Source organism: Oryctolagus cuniculus, chromosome 15 (genome assembly GCF_964237555.1).
Source record: "Oryctolagus cuniculus chromosome 15, mOryCun1.1, whole genome shotgun sequence".
NCBI lineage: Eukaryota > Metazoa > Chordata > Mammalia > Lagomorpha > Leporidae > Oryctolagus > Oryctolagus cuniculus.
The window spans coordinates 25,342,015-25,361,554 of record NC_091446.1 but is presented as its reverse complement, the minus strand read 5'-3'; the positions used below and the strand labels follow the sequence as shown (position 1 = coordinate 25,361,554).

Sequence of the window (19,540 nt, the reverse complement as noted above, 5' to 3'; positions counted from 1 at the left end):
ACCCCCCCCCCCCCCCCCCAGGTCCGGCGCTCCTTCCCCGCCTCCTCCGCTTTCATCTCCTGCAGGGGAACTCCTTTTCAAATTCCGAAGAGGAAGGGAACGGCCCGGGCCCGAAGGCTTCTCCCTCTCCACGCCCTTCCAACCGTCCTACTCCTTTCTCCCTTCAGCCCCTGGCATCCCGCACTTCCCAGCCCCTACAGATCCCGGGAGGTCCTCGGAGGCTGCTTGCTATACCACCCATCCTCTGGGTCAGCCCCCGTCCCCATTTCACCGCCAGTCTCCATCTTCCTACGGCCACTAAGGGTCCCAGCCCCACCAGGAGCCGGGCTGCGCTCCGGCGGCGGGCGCCGGGGCCTCTGATAGTCCACGCCGCGCCGGGTCCCTGGGTCGGGACGCTGCAACTGGCGGGGGACCCTTGGAAAGCATGGATCCCGACTTCGCGGTCTGAGGCAGAAAGATGGGGTCTGGATCTTCCTCCCGGGAGCAGACTGTCTCCTCCTCTCTCTCACCACTCACTTCTGGTCGGGGGTCCCGGGAAGGGGCACCTCGTACCCTAGGAGAGCTGGCACTGCCCTGGCCCCGCCGCCCGCGCCTTCCGGCTCTGTGTCCCAGTCCCTGAGAGGCTCAATTAGGTTACATCTGCGGGCGGCCGGGAGGAGGGGGCTGCGGAGAGCTGCCTGCCTCGCTCTCAGCACTGCTCCTGCAAATGCAAACACAGACCGTGCGTGATCCTCGAGCGCCCACGGCCCCAGCGCGCTCCCCGCCCCTGCGCTCACACTAACGCGCACACACGCTCGTGCAAACGCGCACGCACAGAACCGACCCCCCAGCTGGCGCGGCCAGGTTCCCAGCCTCAGGCGCACCCCTCGCCTCTCGCCCGCTCGCCTGCAAGCACGCACGCGCACGCACGCACTCCTCGCGCCCCCGCACCGGGCGGGGGCGCAGGCCTCAGGGGGGCCGGGAGCTGTGAGCAGAGCCGTGGGCCCATCCCGCGCCTTGCTTCCGCGCGCCGCCTCCCTGCTCTGCGGCTCGGGGCTCCCCCTTGGCTCCGGAACGCGAACAGTTGGCGCTGAAAACACTTTACTCCTCCTCCTCCTCCTCTTCCTCCTCCCGCGAGACCCCCGTCCCCTCCCCGCGCGCCAGGCCCGAAGAGTAAATCCCCAAAAGCGGTGAGGAGCGGCTCCCAACTCTTCTCCCGGGAGCAGGTTGGAGGCTGGATTTCGAAGAGACTCGGGATTGGGGTCCGCGGCCAGCTCCTCCCCCTGGATCCGGCTTGATTTTCCTATTTTAAAAGAGGATTTTCTTATCACCTTCGAACTCTCCTTTTGACAGATTTTCGGGAGGAGCTCAGTTGGGGAAGATTTGGAGGGATCTTATTTTCAGAAACAGAAAGCACTGAAGGAGCATTTACTAATTTTCCTTGGGTTTCGGAATCACCCTCTGGACCAGAGAGCGAGCGAGTGAGCGAGGAGGCGAGAGGGAGCGGACCGGCGAGGCGCGCCAGTCAGAGCCACCTCCTTCCCGGCCGCCCCCTCCCCACTCCCCCCATACACTCGCTCGATCGCTCGCCGGCGCGCGCACACCCCCCGCGCCGGACCCGCACCTCGGCGGGCGCCACACACTCGGCAGCCCGAGCCGCGGTAGCCGCAGCGGGATGGAGACAGCGCGCACCGAGCGCCCCACTGGCTGGCCAGGGGCGCCCCTCGCCCAGACGGGGCTCTTACTCTTGTCAACGTGGGTCCTGGCCGGCGCCGAGATCACTTGGGGCGCGGCGGGCGGTCCCGAGCGCCCCACGGCCCCGGCTTCGCGGCCACCGGTGTCGCTTCCTCTCTCGCCGCGGGCAATGGCGAGCCAGTGGCCGGAGGAGCTAGCGACGGTGCCGAGAGCCGCCGCGCTGGGGCGCCGGCCCATACGAGAGCTGCTGTCCCAGCCGGGCGGCGGCAGCGGCGGTGCGGTGCAGGTTGAAGCGGGAGGGACGTCGCCAGCCGGCGCGCGGAGGGGCCAGGGCGTCCCAGCTCCTGGCAAGCCTGGCGGCGCGAGGAGGACTCGCCGGGCGCAGCCCCCCAGCACCCTGGAGCGCGGGGACGCCCGGGCTACTGTTCCGGCGGACGGTTCTAAAGGCAGCCGCCCGGCGGCCAAGGGTTCCCGGGAGGAGGTGAAGGCGCCGCGGGCTGGGGGAACGGCGGCGGAAGAGCTCCGGCTGCCGAGTACCTCGTTCGCGCTGACCGGGGACTCTGCGCACAACCAAGCCATGGTGCACTGGTCGGGACACAACAGCAGCGTGAGTACCCACCTGGCGGAGGCTCAGACTGGCGCCCCACGGCAGGGGACGGGGCCGAACGGGGCCGGGAGCCAGGGACAGCCTTGCTGGGGGTCGGGGCCGAGAGCCCGGGCGCCTGGACTTTTCGCAGGGGACTGGTTTGTCCTGCGCGCCCCACGCCCCTGCCAGATTAGCGGAGTTTGTTGGAGATGCTGTGTGGATGGCTGGCTTACTGGACATCCTGGGATTGGGCCGCGGGACGGGAGAGGAGGACCGGGTTTCTTAAAGATGAGCGGGGCGGCGATGGGCGGTCACTTTGCACCGTCCTCCGCCTGGAGAAGTCAGTTTTCTGGTTTGGGGGCAGCCTCTTGAGGACACAGGCTAGGGTAAGGAGAGAGCCGCCTGACGGCATGACCAACATCTGCGGGTGCTGGCCCTCGCCCCTAACCCCCTGGAAGGGAACCTGCAGACTGGAGGCCGCTGGGAACCCCAAGACGACTCCTGGCCTTGGGGTCGCTGCTCTGGATTCGCTCCCAGCGCATCCACGCTTTGGCCTTCAAGCAGCCCCAGAAAGCTGTAGGTGAGGCAGTAAAAAAGTTTCAAGCGGGAGCGGGATTCCACCGCCACGCAGCCCTCACGCCAGCACAACCACAGATAAGTCGCTGAGCGGAGAACTCGCCCCCGCTATTGCGTCCTGCGCCTCGCACGGCTCCCGGAAAGGAGTTGGGTGCTCTCGGCGCACCCCTCCACCCCTGGCTCCCCGCCGCCAGCTTCCCCTGGACGCCGCTGTCCCGAGAGGTGGCGCCGTTGAGCCCGCTCCGGGGACTCTGGCTCTTGCCTCTGGGGCACAGGGTTCAGAACCTCCCCTGCCAGGGCCCGAAGCTCCTGCCCGAGGGGCTTCCCCAGCTTGCCTTGCAAGATCCCTTGCTCCGGTTCCAGGGAGAAGCTGGCGTTGGGCAGTGCGCGGCTGCAGGTGGAGGATTCGGTGGTCTGCTCAAGCAGCTCTGGGGAACTCATTTGATGGGAAAGCCCCTCCCCCTCCCCCGCTGACCCTTCTGCCCACCTTGCAATTCTCATGACCCGCGTTTGGAAAAATTTCCCTGGGAAACTTTCTCCTTAGTGCTCCAGATCCTGGGGGTACCCCATGGACCAGGGAGTGAGTCACAGGAAAGCCAGCGGCCTGCAGAGTGACCCCCCCCCCCCCCACTAGTAAAAGCCAAGTGCGTATTTCCTGGTTCTTGATGACCCACCACGCAGATGCTGGCTTCCAAGGACCGGTGGAGTCCAGCTCCCGAGCAGTGCTATGGCGTGGGCGCATCTGCCTTTGGGCAGTTCTGGGCCTGGGGGTGGGCAAGGTGCCTTCCCAGGGCTGGGCAACTGAAGCCTTCCAAGCCCCCAAAGAAGTTGTGTGCATAGGTGTTTTCATGTGGGTGGGTGGGTGGGTGGGGCACTCTGCCAGCAGGGGTTGTGTGAATACCAACTTCATTTCAGTGTGCTAATGAGCAATTGTGCGTGTGCATTGGTGTTCTCAGCAAGGAGGATGGATGGGATGTGTGAAGATAAGTGGATCCTAGGAGGAGGTGATGGCCTCATGTCTCTGTGGCTTTTTTCCTGCCATGTTTGGACAATAGAAATCCGCTCTGCTTGAAGGGTTTTTTATTTTCAAGATCGGTTCTGAGTGTCGACAAAGTCCCTGAAGATGGGCTGTTTGTTAGGGAATATGCTTCCTGCATGCAAGAGTTAAATTCCCATGGCTGTTTCTGCCTGTCCTCAGGGCAGTGAGGAGCATGCCTGGCCTGTGTCCCTGGGAAATCACTCTTGAGACAAACAGGGCCAGAGGGCCATTGGGTGTGGAGTCCGTGGTGACAGCAGAGAGGTTTGAGCAGTCTGTGAACAGCCGCCTGGGACGTACTACCTGTGCTCCTGGACAGCTTCCCTGTCCAAGCTAGGGCAAGGCAGCCCAGGTGGACACAGGACACGTCCCGTCCCCCTGGGCTCCAAACCAGAGAGGGACTGCCTCTTAGCCCCTGAGCTGCACCTGCCTCCTCTGACCCTCTTTGGGTGGCAGAGCCTGGGAGAGAGGCACCTAGGGGGTCAGCCCAGTGATGCTCTGTGAAGAAGATGAGGAAATAACCATGGTATGGTGGCCTTGTCTTCTGAGAGATGTTAAGGAAGCAGCCCCTGCAGACCAAGTGGGAAACCAGCTCCAGCAAGGCAACCCTGTTGCTTTTCTTCCCCTTCCCCTCCTCTGACTGCAGATAAAGCAGGTACTATAAATAAAGGTCAGGCTGAGGGGATAAAGACTTCTTTCTGGTTGGTCTCAAAGTGGAGGGAGATGTCTCCCAGGCCAAGAACAGGCTCTTTCGGCTAGGAGAAGAGAATTGCATCTTTGCTGTGGCCTCTGCAGTGTTAAATGTGTCCTTCTCAGAGAGGCCACTGGTTTCCATTGTAACACAATGCAACCCTCCCAGCTCTCCTTGAGATGCCTTTGTAAACTTCCTTGCTTGAGTTCTCTTGAGGGGAAGAGTTTTCCATCAGCCATATAACTGGAAACTGAGCTCCCCCTTACAGAGGGAGGGCCTGCTTGTTCGAGGCTGAAGGAATCATGGTGGGGTGGGGTCTGGGTCCCACTCCTGACTGTGTTGCTTTGCCATGTGTCCAGGGTGGGAGTGAGTGCACTTGGCCTTGGAGGCTCTGTTTTGGAGTAGCCGTTGGCTGTGTGCTCTTTCTCCGCAGTTGTCTCCAGCTGGGATCCTGGTGATTAATGGGTTAGAGAGTGTTTCACAAACACCCAGGGGGAGCCCAGTCCCTGTGGCTGACGGGGAACCAGAAAAACACATTATCCTGTCCTTTTCCTTAAAACGAAGGCAAAGGTCTCCCTGCCTTCTCAGTGAGTTGGCAGTGACTCTGGAGAGGAGGAGTCTGGGAAGACCCAGTCCTCTGTCCCTGGATGCACCTTGCTGGGCACCCCGATCCCTGTGCCCAGTCCTTTTCAGCTGTTCACTTGCACCAGTGGCTTGCAAGCTGCTGCTCCTGCCGTGTGGCTGCTTGGAATGTCTTGCCAGGTAGTTTTCAATTAATGCGCCCAGCCCTGCACCTTGGTGAAGAGAAACAGGAAGATGCTGATGATTCCAGGGCCTTGCCAGATCACCCTACCCGAGCATGCTGGCAGGTGGAACACACAGCTCCTCCCAGGCAGCGTTCCGTACCCTTCGCTAATGCAGCTGGACTGTGTTCTACAATATTTACTCCTAATGTGCAAAATAGTGACAGATTTGATGAGATTAATTGTATTTCACTCACTGGAGCATCTAATTGTGGCTCCCAAACAGATTTTTCAAACAGCTTTTGGCTGGGTTGCCTAGCCTTTATCATTCCTGTTCACAGTCCCAGTGTCACAAGATCTTAATGCATTTTGCCTTCTCGAAGGCTTAATAAAGAAGCCTACCACAGGAGCCATTCTTCGGGGGTTTGCCAAAAAAAAAAAAAATCTGTTTTTAATTAATATTACAAGGTCGGCCATCTCAGTTGAGTTGTAGCTGGGAAATGCACAGGGACATAACAGCACTAATTGCTCCTGGTCACTGTCAGCTGATGGGGGTGGGCTGAGGAGAGGAGGGGCTGGATGCGGGCTATTTGTCTGCTTTGCCTCATCTCTGATGGCTGGGTTACAGCCTATAATTTGCCTCCTTGATCTTGCAATGGTCTCCAAGGTTGAACAGAAGTTAAAAACTCCTTAATTGGGAGGTCTGATTTAATGCAGTGGTAGGAACTTGCTTTGTGGTTGGCGGAGAAAGAATGCTGGCAAGTGACTTCAACTGTGTTGGATTTCAGCAAGTGGGGAGGGGAGGGTGGTGGTGGCTGTAGCAGCAAGAAGCCCAGGGGCAGCAGGGAGATTGGCCTTTTTTCCTAGGCTGTGTCAATCTCTTGCTGTCACTAAGGAGATCCAGAACCTGGTGGTATCTGGGCCGTGAATCATTCCATCAGGAGCAGAACTGAGGCTGTGCCAGACAGGCTGAGATAGGAGGATCTGTCTGGGGGACAGCTGTTTACCCAGGGCCAGGTATGGATCTGCCGAGTCACCCAAGGCCCGAGGCTTGACCTACCTGCCGATGTCCTGATTTCCACCATCATTTGGCCTCTTGGCTGGTCGAGACACTTTCCTTACAGGGACAGGATGTGGAAGGATGGTCCTGCTGCAATCAGAGAGAAAAGAGGCCTTGTGCAGGAAGGGGTGGAAAATGCACGATGTGAGTGCCCAGTGGGCTACTTTTGGGAAGCAGTACCAGCCCTGTGGTGCTAACGGACTTGGGCTAGCCATGTTTATTTCCTTGGTGTGTAGATAGCTGGAGAAGGGGTTGGTAGGGCTGACTCTGTTGGTAGTGGAGATGAAGGAGCTGTATCTTATACATGGTAGATGCTTGGTTCTTTTTGGTTACACCAGAGAATGAATGGCAGTCTCCAATCTTATGAAGTAGAGGCTGCAAAGGAATTAGGCTAAAGCATTGTTGCCTGGGATACTGATGATTTTGTGATGCCACAACTACTATAACCAGGCACATTTCATCCTGTCTATATATCCTGGCATAAGTGGCTTTGGCTTCTTGAGTTCAAATCCAAAGTCATTTAGCATTTAAGGCCTCTGACTTGTGTCCTGGGTCTCCTTCTCCAACCTTGGATTTGACTGCTCCCTGAGCAGCCCGTCTCCAAGCCTAGGAAGACTCTGCCTTGTCCCAAGTCCTTTTTTGACTCCAAGCCTTTGTTCTTGAGGTCACCTTTACGGGGTTGCACTTCTTCCTCTATGGAAATACACTCATTATTCATGGCTCAGTTTGAGATTCACAGCCGCTCTGTGAAACCTCCCCTGGAAGCCCTGATTCCCCCTTTTCCTAGTCATTTATGCAATTTACGGAATGTATCACAGGTTTGAACATATTTAGCTTAGTATTTGGTTATTCTAGTCTTTTATTATTGGGTGAGTGTTTTGAGGGTGAGGGAAGAAATAATTTAAGTATCCCCCCCCACACCCAGTGTGAGGTCTGCTTTTTTCAGGTATACCTGCCACATGTGCCATGTAGTACTGAGCTGACCTGGAGAATCAGAGCATGTCTCAGATGCAGGGGGAGGTCAGGAAAGGGGAGATCATTTTAATTTTTAAAATTAATTTTTTTTACTTAATAAGAGACACAGAGGGAGACTGTGAGGGAGAGCAAGAGCAAGAGAGATTTCCCATCCTCTAGTTCACTCCCCAGATACCTGCAAATTCCAGGGCTGGGCCTGCCCAAACCAGGAGCTGGGAACTCAGTCTGAGTCTCCCATGTGGTTGTCAGGGAGCCAAGTACCTGAACCACCGCCTGCTGCCTGCCAGTTCATGCATTTGCAGGAAGCTGGAATTGGGAGCAGGGTCAGGACTGAAACCCAGGCACTCCAATATGGGTGTGAGTGTCCCAAGTAGTGCCTTGAACTGCTGTGCCAAACACCCCCACCCCACCCCTCCAGGGGAGATAATTTCTTTCTTTTTTTTTTTTTTTATTTATTTGACAGATAGAGTTAGACATTGAGAGAGAGAGACGGAAAGGTCTTCCTTCCGTTGGTTCACCCCTGAAATGGCTGCTATGGCTGGCGCTGGCCGATCCAAAGCCAGGAGCCAGGTGCTTCTTCCTGGTCTCCCATGCGGGTGCAGGGCCCAAGCACTTGGGCCATCCTCCACTGCCTTCCTGGGCCACAGCAGAGAGCTGGACTGGAAGAGGAGCAGCCGGGACTAGAACCCAGCACCCATATGGGATGCCGGCACTGCAGACAGAGGATTAACCAAGTGAGCCAAAGCGCCTGCCCCTATTTCTTTTTTCAAGAAAAGACTTATTTATTTGAAAGAGAGAGAGAGAGAGAGAGAAAATATTCTGCTGGTTTACTCTCCAGATAGTTGCCATGGCCAGGGCTGGGCCAGGCTGAAACAAGGATCCAGGAGCTTCTTCTGGGTCTCTCACATGGGTGCAGGAACCCAAGCATTTGGACCATCCTTCACTGCTTTCCCAGATGCATCAACAGGGAGCTGGATCAGAAGTGGAGCAGCCAGGATATGAACTGGCACCCATGCAGAATGCTGGCACAACAGGCAGTGGCCTCACCTGCTATGCTACAATGCCAGTCCCGGGAGATCATTTCTGAATAACATTGAGTTATATACTTGCTTTATTATTTCATATATGGATTTTAACATGAAATTCAGACAGATTTCCACTTTGCTTAGTAAGAGGATGGAAGTAGGATATGGTTAATGGTCCTGCCTTTCTGTGTGCTGCAGAGACATGGACCCTCACGTGACATGTTCACAACGGCTCCGTGTTTCCTGCTATGTGGCATTATTCTGGGCACCAGCAGGTTGGTGGGATGTGGTGGAGGGGAGACAGGCAAGGGTAGTGCTTGCCTCGGGCCCTTCCAGCATGCCTTGGGTGTGAGGCTACTCTTCTGTAAAGTTAAATAACACATGACAGCAAGACAGATGCCACAGGGTGATATGTGGTTAATTGTCAAGTGATCGTTCCAGGCTCTGAGCTCCAAGGAGAGAGGATTGCTGTGGTATCTCCCACGGGCGTGTCAGACACACGGCATGTCAAGGCTGGAAGTGCACTGGGAGACTGTCTTCATCAAATCACTCAGCACAGAGAAGTGGAATGTGAGGCTCAGACAGGGACGTGATAGCTTACCCTGTGGACCCAGCCACTTTTCTCGTCCAGAGTAGCCAGTTCCTATTCACACCCACCTTTCTCTCCTCTTCATGGGTTACAGAGCATTTTCCTTGTGAGAGTAGCTATGTGCTTGCACTCAGGTGAAGTGGAATTGTTGCCCATTTTAGAGGTACAGTAGACTGAAGCCTAGGATGGGAATATATGGGGTCAGCCAGAGAGACATAGGGGCAGATTTGTCTCTGTTGTTCTGGGGTTGTGGACTCCATCGACCCTGCCCACCTACCCAGTGCTGTAGATGATAAGTAAGCCCCTCGTTACTGTAGGATGACCTGCCTCTTACTGTTGTTAATGGAGGCTGCTTGTGCATCACCTCATTATTTGCATTAATAAGTGAATCAAGTCGGGTTGCATCACCAGGAACATTTTGCTCATTTATTTTGATCAGTGTAGTTTGGGTTTAATTATTTATGGAAATGTTATTCTTTATAGTACACTAATAAATGTGCTAGAGTAAAATTGGAAAAAGTAATGAAGTCTAAGAACGTCCAGATTGCATAAATAGCTTTCTGGTGCTAGGCCCCTGCTGGGAGCAGAGAAAGCCATCCCTACTTGGTTGAAATGCGAGGGACCTGCAACACAGTGGGGCTAGCCACTCGAGGCTGTTGGTTAGGAACACTGTGCCCATGGCTAAGTGGAGGCCGTTTATCTGGCACACACTGGTAAAAAAAACCTGGTTTAAGAGGAAAAACAGAATTAATGCGACTATGTTGAACACTTACTTCAGGGCTTTTGTTGCATGGGGATTAAAGAATCCAGGAAGATGAAAAGTAGCTTGCTCTCGGTTTGGGCACCCATGATCACACATCACAGCTAATCATGGGGGACTTCTTGGAGGAAATGAGTGAACTGTGTAGCCTGAAGACAGTAGGGACCCTCTGGGATGCTAGGGAAGCAGTGCCAGTATTACCAAAGATCTGTTTATGCTGAAATCATGGGATGGAGACCGATGCTCTGTTTCCCTTCCTGCTTTCCACATCCTAACTCTGTCTTTGTGCCTGGCCTGAAGTGGGAAGACTGGTGGCTGGAACTGTCTGCAGAATGCCTGCAGTCTCTCCCAGATTCATCACACTGACCAAATCCACTAACTGTTGCATCGTCATCTACAAGTTACAGGCTTGAGTTCCCTTTTCACTTTCACCCTGTGCACCAAGAATGATACCTGAGATCCTTACACAGACACTAGAGGGAGTGTTGACCTGAGAAAGAAGTGAAAATGCATAGGATGAAAGAAATTATGAGAAAAAAATGCTGCCCCAGGAATTATGCCAAAGGAGAAAAGAGGGGGGAAAGTAGTGTGAATGTGCATCGTGGGAGGCATTATTCGGCAACCCATAGATGAAGAGCTGATTGAAGCCGGCGCCGTGGCTCAATAGGCTAATCCTCCACCTTGCGGCGCCGGCACACCGGGTTCTAGTCCCGGTTGGGGCGCCGGATTCTGTCCCGGTTGCCCCTCTTCCAGGCCAGCTCTCTGCTATGGCCAGGGAGTGCAGTGGAGGATGGCCCAGGTGCTTGGGCCCTGCACCCCATGGGAGACCAGGAAAAGCACCTGGCTCCTGGCTCCTGCCAGGATCAGCGCGGTGCGCCGGCTGCAGCGGCGGCCATTGGAGGGTGAACCAACGGCAAAGGAAGACCTTTCTCTCTGTCTCTCTCTCTCACTGTCCACTCTGCCTGTCAAAAAAAAAAAAAAAAAAAAAAAAAAAAAAGCTGATTGAGAACAGGGTTTGATCATTCAGCCCCGTCCTGCAGAAAAAGAGAAGTGGCTTTTTTTTTTTTTTTTTTAAGATGCAGAAGAAATACGTCCACTTGGCAGTCAGAATTCAGCCATTATGAACTGAACCAAGTCAGACTACAAATAGATTCAGCTGGAAGTGATGCTCAGGCTTGGTTCCTCCATTTCTTCTGCATTTTCTTCCTTTTTGCACCCGCTTGTGTGCATGGGGTTCAGTTAATGGAAGCTTAGGGAGCTGGGTACAAGAATCACTTTCCACAATACTTAAAACTACCTGTGTAAAGGATTAGTGTCTTGGGGATGAAGAGAGGTCCGGCCTGCTCCTGCTACCTCCACACCGAGGAGTTGCACCCCAGGGTCGTCATTGCTGTCTCTCCCCAGTTATCAGATCCTACGTGCCCGACTCAGTCCTCCCCCAAAGCCTTTTTGGCATCTATAGTGAGATAGGCAGTTTCTCATCCAGCTGGTTGGAATCAGGTTAAAGATTACACCGCTGCGTAAGAAATCAGCTTTTTCTTTCTAAGATCTCTTCTCAGTGGGAGATGGAGAAGAATCACTGATTTGAACATTGTTTCCAGGCCTGAAAAAGTAGCGCTATGCTTTCATATCTGAATGTGATTCCCGGTAGTGGGGGGGATTTGTCTACAATATGAGACCATGACACTGGCAATATGGAGAAACTTGTTTTCCAGGGTGCGGGCGGGCGGGTGGGCGGGCAAGGTCAGTATCTTCAGAGATGAAAGAGTTGCTCATCTCACCTGTTGCTTTCAGTAGTGTTCATGCCAGAAAGCAAGCCTTTGAGTGGAAGATTTCTGCAAACTCTGAAATACTTTTTCTGTTGTGAGGAGGTCCCCAAACAACAGTGGCCTTGGACAAGTCTCTCACAGCCTTAGCTTTACTGGCTGCAGAATGGGAAGAACACTGGATTTGCAGGGTTGTTGTTGCTGGTGTTGTGATGGTGCATGTTCGAGGATCCAGTAGGAGGCAGTTTTATTTTATGAATGTTCACATTATCTGCCTGGATGCGAGATGGGCTAGGCTGAATGTTTTCTTTTGTAGTACATCTGTTGATACCCTGTCCATGGTCTATTTTTCATTTCTTTGCACGCAGACCTGACTTCCAGCCACCAGCACCGGAGACTGTTTGCCCAACAGCTGTCTCTGGCTGTTGGAACGTGCTTTGATCACACCAGGTGCAAGCTGGAAGAGGCAGGGAATGAATTGCCTATCAAGGAGTAGGAAGCAGCTACCTCTCAATGGCTGGTGGAAGTTGCTAGATAAACGCCCAGCTCCCTTGTTCTACGGGGTGGGCTAACTCTCAGGCTTGTTTACTACACTGTCTCCCATAGTCCCCATGGCACTGAAGCCCCAGGTACCCATCATGCTAACTCCTTACTGTCTGCCTTCTGCATCTCGTTTCCCCCTTCCTTGATCAGTATTTTCTGGAATCATCTCCCAAATAAACTACTTGAATTGACACCATTGTTTCAGGATATGTTACTGGAGGAACCCCAACTATAATGTTTTAGTTATTTCCAAGTGAACTTGTTTGGGTTTTCTAGAGAAGTAGAACCGGTAGTGCATCAATACAAGTTTGCTGTAAGGATTGGCTCCTGTGACTGTGGTGGCCAAGAAGTCACAGTCTGTAGCTGGCAAGCTGGAGACCAGGTGAGCCAGTGGCATGTTTCCAGGCTGAGTCTGAAGGCTGAGAAGCCAACTGATGGAAGAAATTCCAGGCTGAGTCCAGTTCCAGAGGTAGAAAGCTGATGTCCTAGCTTGAAGACTGGTAGAGAGAAAGATTTCTTTCTTACTCGGCCTTCTATTGCTATTCAGGCCTTTAGTGGATTGGATGAGGGCCACCCATATTGGAGAAGGCAGTCTGCTTTTCTCAGTTTACTAGTTCAAGTGTTAATCTCAAGAAACACCTTTATAGACACACGTGGACTAACAGGTAGCCAAGTATCTTGGCACCCTGTAGCCCAGTTAAATTGACATACATAATTCACTGTCACAACTAGTCATGGAGTTTTCCCATCCTCTTCAAGAACCCTGCTTTGGGCACTGCCATCCTAAGTACTAGGTTTGGAGAGGGAGATGAGATCCTTGGTTCTAGTTCAGAAGTGGTCTTCCTTTGCAGTTGGCACCTTCCAGAAGGAAGGAGCCCAGTCCAGGTTGTGTTGAATGGCAGGGGTAGAGTGTCAGGACTTGGAGGAGGGGACGCATACTGCCAACTTAGTTTCACTGTCAGTTCTCATGACCAAGGGGTCCACGTTACCTCTAGCTATGTTCTTGGTCTTCACAACATCTAAAGTCTCCCTAAAATTTGGGCCTCTACTTGTTGGCAGGTAATTTCCAGCCAAAAAAAGGTTTGTAATTCCTTTTTTCTTAGTTCACCAGGATTTTGGCACGGAGCAGCTGAGCTCACACTTGGTGTTGTCCATCCAAAGTAAACAGTGAAGAGTTTCATCGTGTGTTGAAGAGAATATTGGCCTTGGAGTTGGGACTCTCTAGATCTGATCTCCTGGCTTATATGGACTGGCTTTGCTTGGCAAGTCACCTGCTTCTCAGGTGTAAGGAAATGAAGGCGCGTCCAGGTGTAGTAGCTTTATTAGTCTATGAGTAAGAGTGGTGTGCGTGTGTGCATTGCAAATGGGTGCATTAAGAGTAAGGAGAGGGTCTGGAAGATTGGAACATGCTTTTTTAAGCATTCATAAATCGGGTCATCCCTCAAGCAGATGCATTTTCATTCGTTCTTTCACACATTCATTCCATAATTTGTTTGCTTAGTGTGATGCTAATTAAGTTATTTAAATTTTCAGGAATTCAATTTCCTTATCTATGAAGTGAAGGAGTTGCATAAATGGATGCAGGTCTATCCATCTCAGCACAAACTAGATGTGATGTTAGGTCAGTCACTTCTTCATGCGTGAAATGGGGACAATCCCATTTGCTCCCTTTATTTCACTGTTAAATAATGTGATACTGCACAAGAAAGCCTTTGAGAAGAATAGGGGGTAATACAAACTCAAGATGTTAGTTGATTTTTACCTTATCTTTATTTCTTAATGATCTGGGAGTGCTTCAACTATAGACTTGAGACTGTACACAGCCCCTGTCATCCTCTGCCTTTTTCCAGTGCAAATAGTACTCCCATTGGCACCCATGTCTTGTATTCACCCTCCAGGTTCTTATTCCAGGCATGGAGTACAATTTATTTCCTGTTGCATCTGATATAATAACATTATCAGATAGGAGTATAATTTGGATATCTAAGAAAATTTGTTGCAGAATTTGACCTAAGTTGATTGTCCTTCTTGTGCCTTCCAGATAATGTGTATATAGGGGAGTACTTAGTGTTTGCCTAATGGTGCAGCATGTGCAAAGTCTGTATACTCCAAAAGCTTGTAGTTTTGTGTATAGGACACATATATTGGTCAGATATTTCACAGAACCATCTGAGATAGCCAGAACTATGTGCTAATTTTAGTACACTTAGGAAATAAATTGAATATAATCAAATCTCAGTAAATGAAAAGTCATAAAAATGTTGAAAATATGGGTGTTTTATATTCTGCAACAAAATCTAGTAGCATGATTGGAAATAGTCATCATCATCTATCCCTGAACCTGCATTCTGTGATGAGGTGTGTGTCATCATTCCGTGATGAGCTTTGAGCCCAGTAGATGATCCTGTGTTCTGACAGGATCTGTGTTCAGAATCCCACCATATCATTTTGGGATGTACCTTTTGTGAAGAGATTTTGCTTTACCTGTGGTTTCTACTTGTTTTATCTTCCTTATCAATAGAGGATGCCTCTCTTTTTACCACAGTATTAAGATAGTCCCGATTTTTAGATGTATTATGATTGGGTATTCTGCTTTGTATTGGTTTCTTTCTTAATAGTCCTATTTCCTTTCTGTCTGGAGATTTTCACTTATTTTACTCTTGATTAGTGCCCATGTCTTGGACTCCATTCCTTATTTTTCTGCTGCTTCTCATTTTGCTAGGTATATCCTAGAATCATCTTTTTCATGGAGTATTTGGGAATGTCCTGGCTTTTACCAGATGTCCTGACATAGTATTAAAAGATTTCCTTTAACTTTCCTTTAGAGGACCCTGGCTTGGATGATAAGTTATATGGTCATCCAGTACTTGGAAGTTACATTAAAAAAATTCTTGGCATGTCCAAAATTTCATTTTGCTTTCATATTGGCCTGATTTGGACATAGAAATATAGACATCTGGGATCAAAAATTCTCTTGTGCCTGTAAATATGTAGATTACTTGTTGATTTTGTATTTCTTTAAATTTTGGATTATATTTGTCTCCCCTCCCATTCAGGGACTGATGGATGTGGGAAATGAGGGTGTCCACATGAGACATCTGTGACTTTGTTAAACAAGTGATGGACAACCCTCAAGGAAACTTAATGAATTAAAGCCTTAAAACAACCTTAAAGGCTTAAAAACAACCTTGGCAGTGCGATGCGGAGGATTAAACGCACTATAAAGCAATTTGCCATTGAGATTTGTCCAAATACCTTTAATATGAAACTCAGCCAAAAATGTAGTATTAGCTATCTTTCATCAAAATTTTTAAAAATAGCTTTCTTTTTTGAAAAGATTTATTTATTTATTTGAATGTCAGAGTTACACAGAGAGAGGAGAGGCAGAGAGGGAGGTCTTCCATCCACTGGTTCACTCCCCAGTTGGTCGCAACGGCTGGAGCTGAGCTGTTCCAAAGCTAGGAGCCAAGAGCTTCCTCCAGGTCTCCCATGTGGGTGCAGGGGGCCCAAGAACTTGGGCCATCTTCTGCTTTCCCAGGCCATAGCAGAGAGCTAGATCAGAAGTGGAGCAGCTGGGGCTCAAACCAGAGCCCATGTGGGATGCCAGCACTGCAGGTAGCAGCTTTACCTGCTATGCCACAGCACCAGACCTTAAAAATAGCTTTCTAAAACGACATCAATATCTAGAGTTCAGCAGTTACTGGTGGGATACTCTATGTGTCAGATATGGTTTGTCTTTGAGTCTGTAGTGGTGAGTAGTGCTGTGATGGAGAGGTACGTGATGCCATCAGAGATCCCATAAAGCCCTGGTCTCAGAGACATGCAGTATGGAGCAAGTGCAGAGGGCAGGGCAGAGTATCCTGGGCACGTGGCTTCTGTGGCAGGAGGGAGCCAGTGTGGCTGGAGCAGCAGGACTGAGAGCTGGTGAGAGATGAACCCAGACAGGCTAGGCATGGAAAGTACCAAGCAGGGCCTCATGAGTCCAAGGGAAGGAGTTTTGCTCTCTATTCTAAGAGCAAAGGGGTAAGCCATGGCAAGGTGTAAAGTAGGAGAGAGATGAGTCTAAATTTACATTAGCAGCCTCTCCCAGCAGAGACTGTTGCTTCTTCCTAACTCCCTGTGTATTGCACCTTTGCAGTGCACTCTCTCTTGGTGACGTCTTATTCTCTACCTCTCATGGGTCTGGCTTTGGCTGGGAGAAGAGGTGGAAGTGACAGTGTGCCAGTTCTAAATCCAGAGGCTTTCTGTGTTTCTACCTGCTGCCCTAAGCCTCTGCAGTGGCCATGAGAAAAAACATACCTAGATTAGCCCACTGGTTTCAGGAGGAGGATGAGGGACAAGTCATATATAGACATTCCCAGTCTACATCAGCCCAGCCCACTCTGGCCAGCAGAACCGCTCATCTGAGACAGGCCATGATTTGCTACCCCTAGATACATTGTGTGTGTATATGTGTGTGTGTGTGTATTTAAGATTCATTTATCTATTTGTGTATTTGAAAGGCAGAGTGACAGAAGAGAGAGAAAGAGATCTTCTGTCCACTGGCTCATTCCCCAATGGCTGCAACAGCTGGGGTTGGGCCAGGCTGAAGCCTGGGGCCAGGAACTCCATCATCCCTTGTGTGTGGCAGGAACTCAAGTACTGGAGCCGTTATCTTCTGTTTCTTGGTGCATTTGCAGGGCGCTGGATCGGAATCAGAGTAGCCAGGACTTGAACCTGCACCCTGTTTGTGGATGTGGTGCCCCAAGCGGCAGCTTAAACCACTGTGCCATGATGCCTACCCCTGAACAGCATATTTGTGAGAATAAGTGCTGGTTGGGAGAATAAGTAATAGAATTTTGGGTGGTTTAGTTTTCAACATTTTACAGCCAAAGCTAACCGATACACCAGGAAAAACATTATTTGAGAGATGGGATGCTATAAACTTGGGAAAACGTAATTACAGTAAAGTGAGCTCATCTGTATTTTAAGAGCCTTATCCTCATCTGCCCGTGCTCAGGGTAGACTCAGGCATGTTTTTCTGGTGGTTGCCTGTCACTCACCTTGCTTTACAATTCATGATTTCCTTTCTGGAGCTAAATGAGGTAGGTCAGATTCATGGCCCTCAAGAAATACTCTCCCGCCCCCTTCCCTTCTCCTTCTCATTGCAGCAGCCTAATCGGATTCCAGCAGAGAATTCCAGCTGAGTGGTCCTTGGTTCTCTCAACAGGGCCTTCGAGCCCTAAGGCTCAGTGTTTCCTTGTGAGACTTGAAGTCAGTTTGTGCTCCAACTGAGAAGATGGAATTTCATTTCAAGATGGGAGAAATGTGGGGCCAGGGATTTTCTTGGTCTTGACTGATTATTTAAAAACATATTAGTTCTGATAAAATATTTAGCTTTTAAACAACAAATTTAATATAGGGGACTGTGTTTTATTTATTAATGGCAGTTGCAGGGAGATTGGTAGGAGTTGTGCTAAAGTGCACTGTTGTGATTTTGCAAAGTATAGTAATTACTGTAATATTTTGTTGAATTATTAATATCTACGGTGCCTGCAGGAACATAAGCTTCTGTAGTCGAATTCATTTCAAGATTGCCTTTTCTCCCTTCTGGTTTTGTTTTGTGTTCTCTTTCCTTTCTTGTGCACTTATGAATTTTTAAAGCAGTGGTGTAGGGGAGCAGAGTTGATTCTCTGGTGTGAAACACCGTTGTCACACCCCGTGTCTGAGTGGGGGTGGGCCATGGAGGGAGGCTCTGGTTCTTGGCTGATTCCCCTGCTTCCTCCAAGCCCACTTGTGGTGGCAGATTTCAGGATGCTGCGAAGAAATAGCTTGCCAGTGTGCCTTTTTCAGGAACTGAGATGGAGAAAGAAAGCGACAGCGGACGGTCACATGTGTGCACGCGTGAGTGCTGTGTGTGCATGCCCCTAAGCAGGGCTGGCATTACCTGTGGAGAGGAGTTGGTAGGTGTTCAGGTGTATGCTTTCAAATAGTGCTAGTCTTCTCTTTTTGGTTGCTTTGCCAATTATTACTTGGTGTCTGTCCCATGCTCAAGGGAGATCCGTGTGGATGCTGCTGTTGACGGGTTACGGTTGGTGCTAGCATTGGCTCATGCTGTGGTGGGGCTGTGGGTCCACTGGCCCATGCTGTGGTGGGGCTGTGGGTCCAGTGCATGTTCACGGGTAGGGGATCTCTTGGTTGTGACTCTGCTGAAACAAGATGAGCAGGCAGGCTTCCTGTCACCACCTACCTGCTTTATGAAATGGCCCAATCAGTAAGCATCGGAGACTCAAGGGTCCTCACCGGTGTCATGGGTGCAAGGGTCAACATGAAATCATGTACTTGCAAGGGCTTTGTAAACATGCGTGCACATGTTTAAGGGCTCACTGTCGTGGAGTCAGAGCTGTGATTTGGAGGGGGAGCAAGAAGGACTCGACTTGATTTTTCCTTGTTTTCTTTTTCTTGGCCAGAGATGTCACAATTGGAGAGTCATTTTTTGGCTTACACAATGTCCTCTCAAAATACAATTCAGAGAAAAGATTGTAGAGATGCAAAGATACATCGTGATGTAACCACACTCTTTTCCTAATGTGGAAGATGTGGCCAAGAGGGATTGTGGAGTCCCAGATTCACCTGGAAGGTGGGAAAGCCAACATCAGTATCTGACTCTCTGAGTCCCTGTCCAGTGCTCTTCTGCAGAGCCCTGTTCTCTTTAGAATGTCATTCAATTTTCAGTGAAGTCCAGAGCTGTCTCTCCCAGAGAGTAGCCTTGGAAGGATACATAAAATATAATTGAGGGGGGACCTAGGGGATGGGACCCCCCTTTGGATGGAAGAGACATGCTTGGGTCTGAAGACTGGCCTTTGAATTTCAGCTGCACCCAGGCCCAGCTGGCTCTGGGCCCTTTGACAAGTTACTTTTCTGGGACCCAGTTCTCTCTTTTTTGCCTGCCCTGTGGTAGAAAGTAACTTGAAAGTGGGTAGGAAAGGTTATTGTTGCTGAGAGGGCCAGAAGATGGACTTGGCCTCCCTCCTGGCAGCCTGCTCGCCGTGAGCAGCTTTGCCCTGCGGTGAGGGTGTGGATTTGGACAGAGGATGGCTCACTCTCTCAGCTGAGGCTCCCTAACGCCCCTTCGCTAGGGCCGGGGAGGAGGAGGCTCCTGTGAAATACCTCTGCACAGTTCTCAGGCCAGGAGGAGAGATCCTGCACTGGCCTGGGGCCTGAGCCGGGATCTGCAGCAGCTCCAGTTCTATTTTAATTGCCTTGAGGGGATGAGGGTAGCACAGGCATTCTCAATGAATTGCAGGTGACAATAGAAATGATACAAATGAAAGCACCTGCTCCTCCTCTTGCTCTAAGTAACTAAGGTGGTTTCTGGAGAGTGAGTCTAAGGTTGTTTTGTTTTAAAGATCTGTTTATTTATTTGAAAGGCAGAGTTACAGAAAGAGAGAGAGGTGAGAAAGAGAGAGAGACACTCACACACACAAAGAGAGACAGGGAGATCTTCCCTCCACTTGTTTGCTCCCCCAATGGATGC

The 19,540-nt window shown here is 50.9% G+C and overlaps 1 protein-coding gene across 1 annotated transcript in view; it reads left to right on the top strand.

Moving 5' to 3' along the window:
• Window positions 1-223: 223 nt before the first annotated feature.
• Window positions 224-19,540, top strand: part of SORCS3 (sortilin related VPS10 domain containing receptor 3) — a 646,463-nt gene continuing 627,146 nt past the window's right edge. Inside the window, exon 1 of the mRNA XM_051823565.2 lies at window positions 224-2,281. Coding sequence (XP_051679525.1) covers window positions 1,655-2,281 — 627 coding nt within the window. The 5' untranslated portion in view covers window positions 224-1,654. The remainder of the gene's footprint in view (window positions 2,282-19,540) is intronic.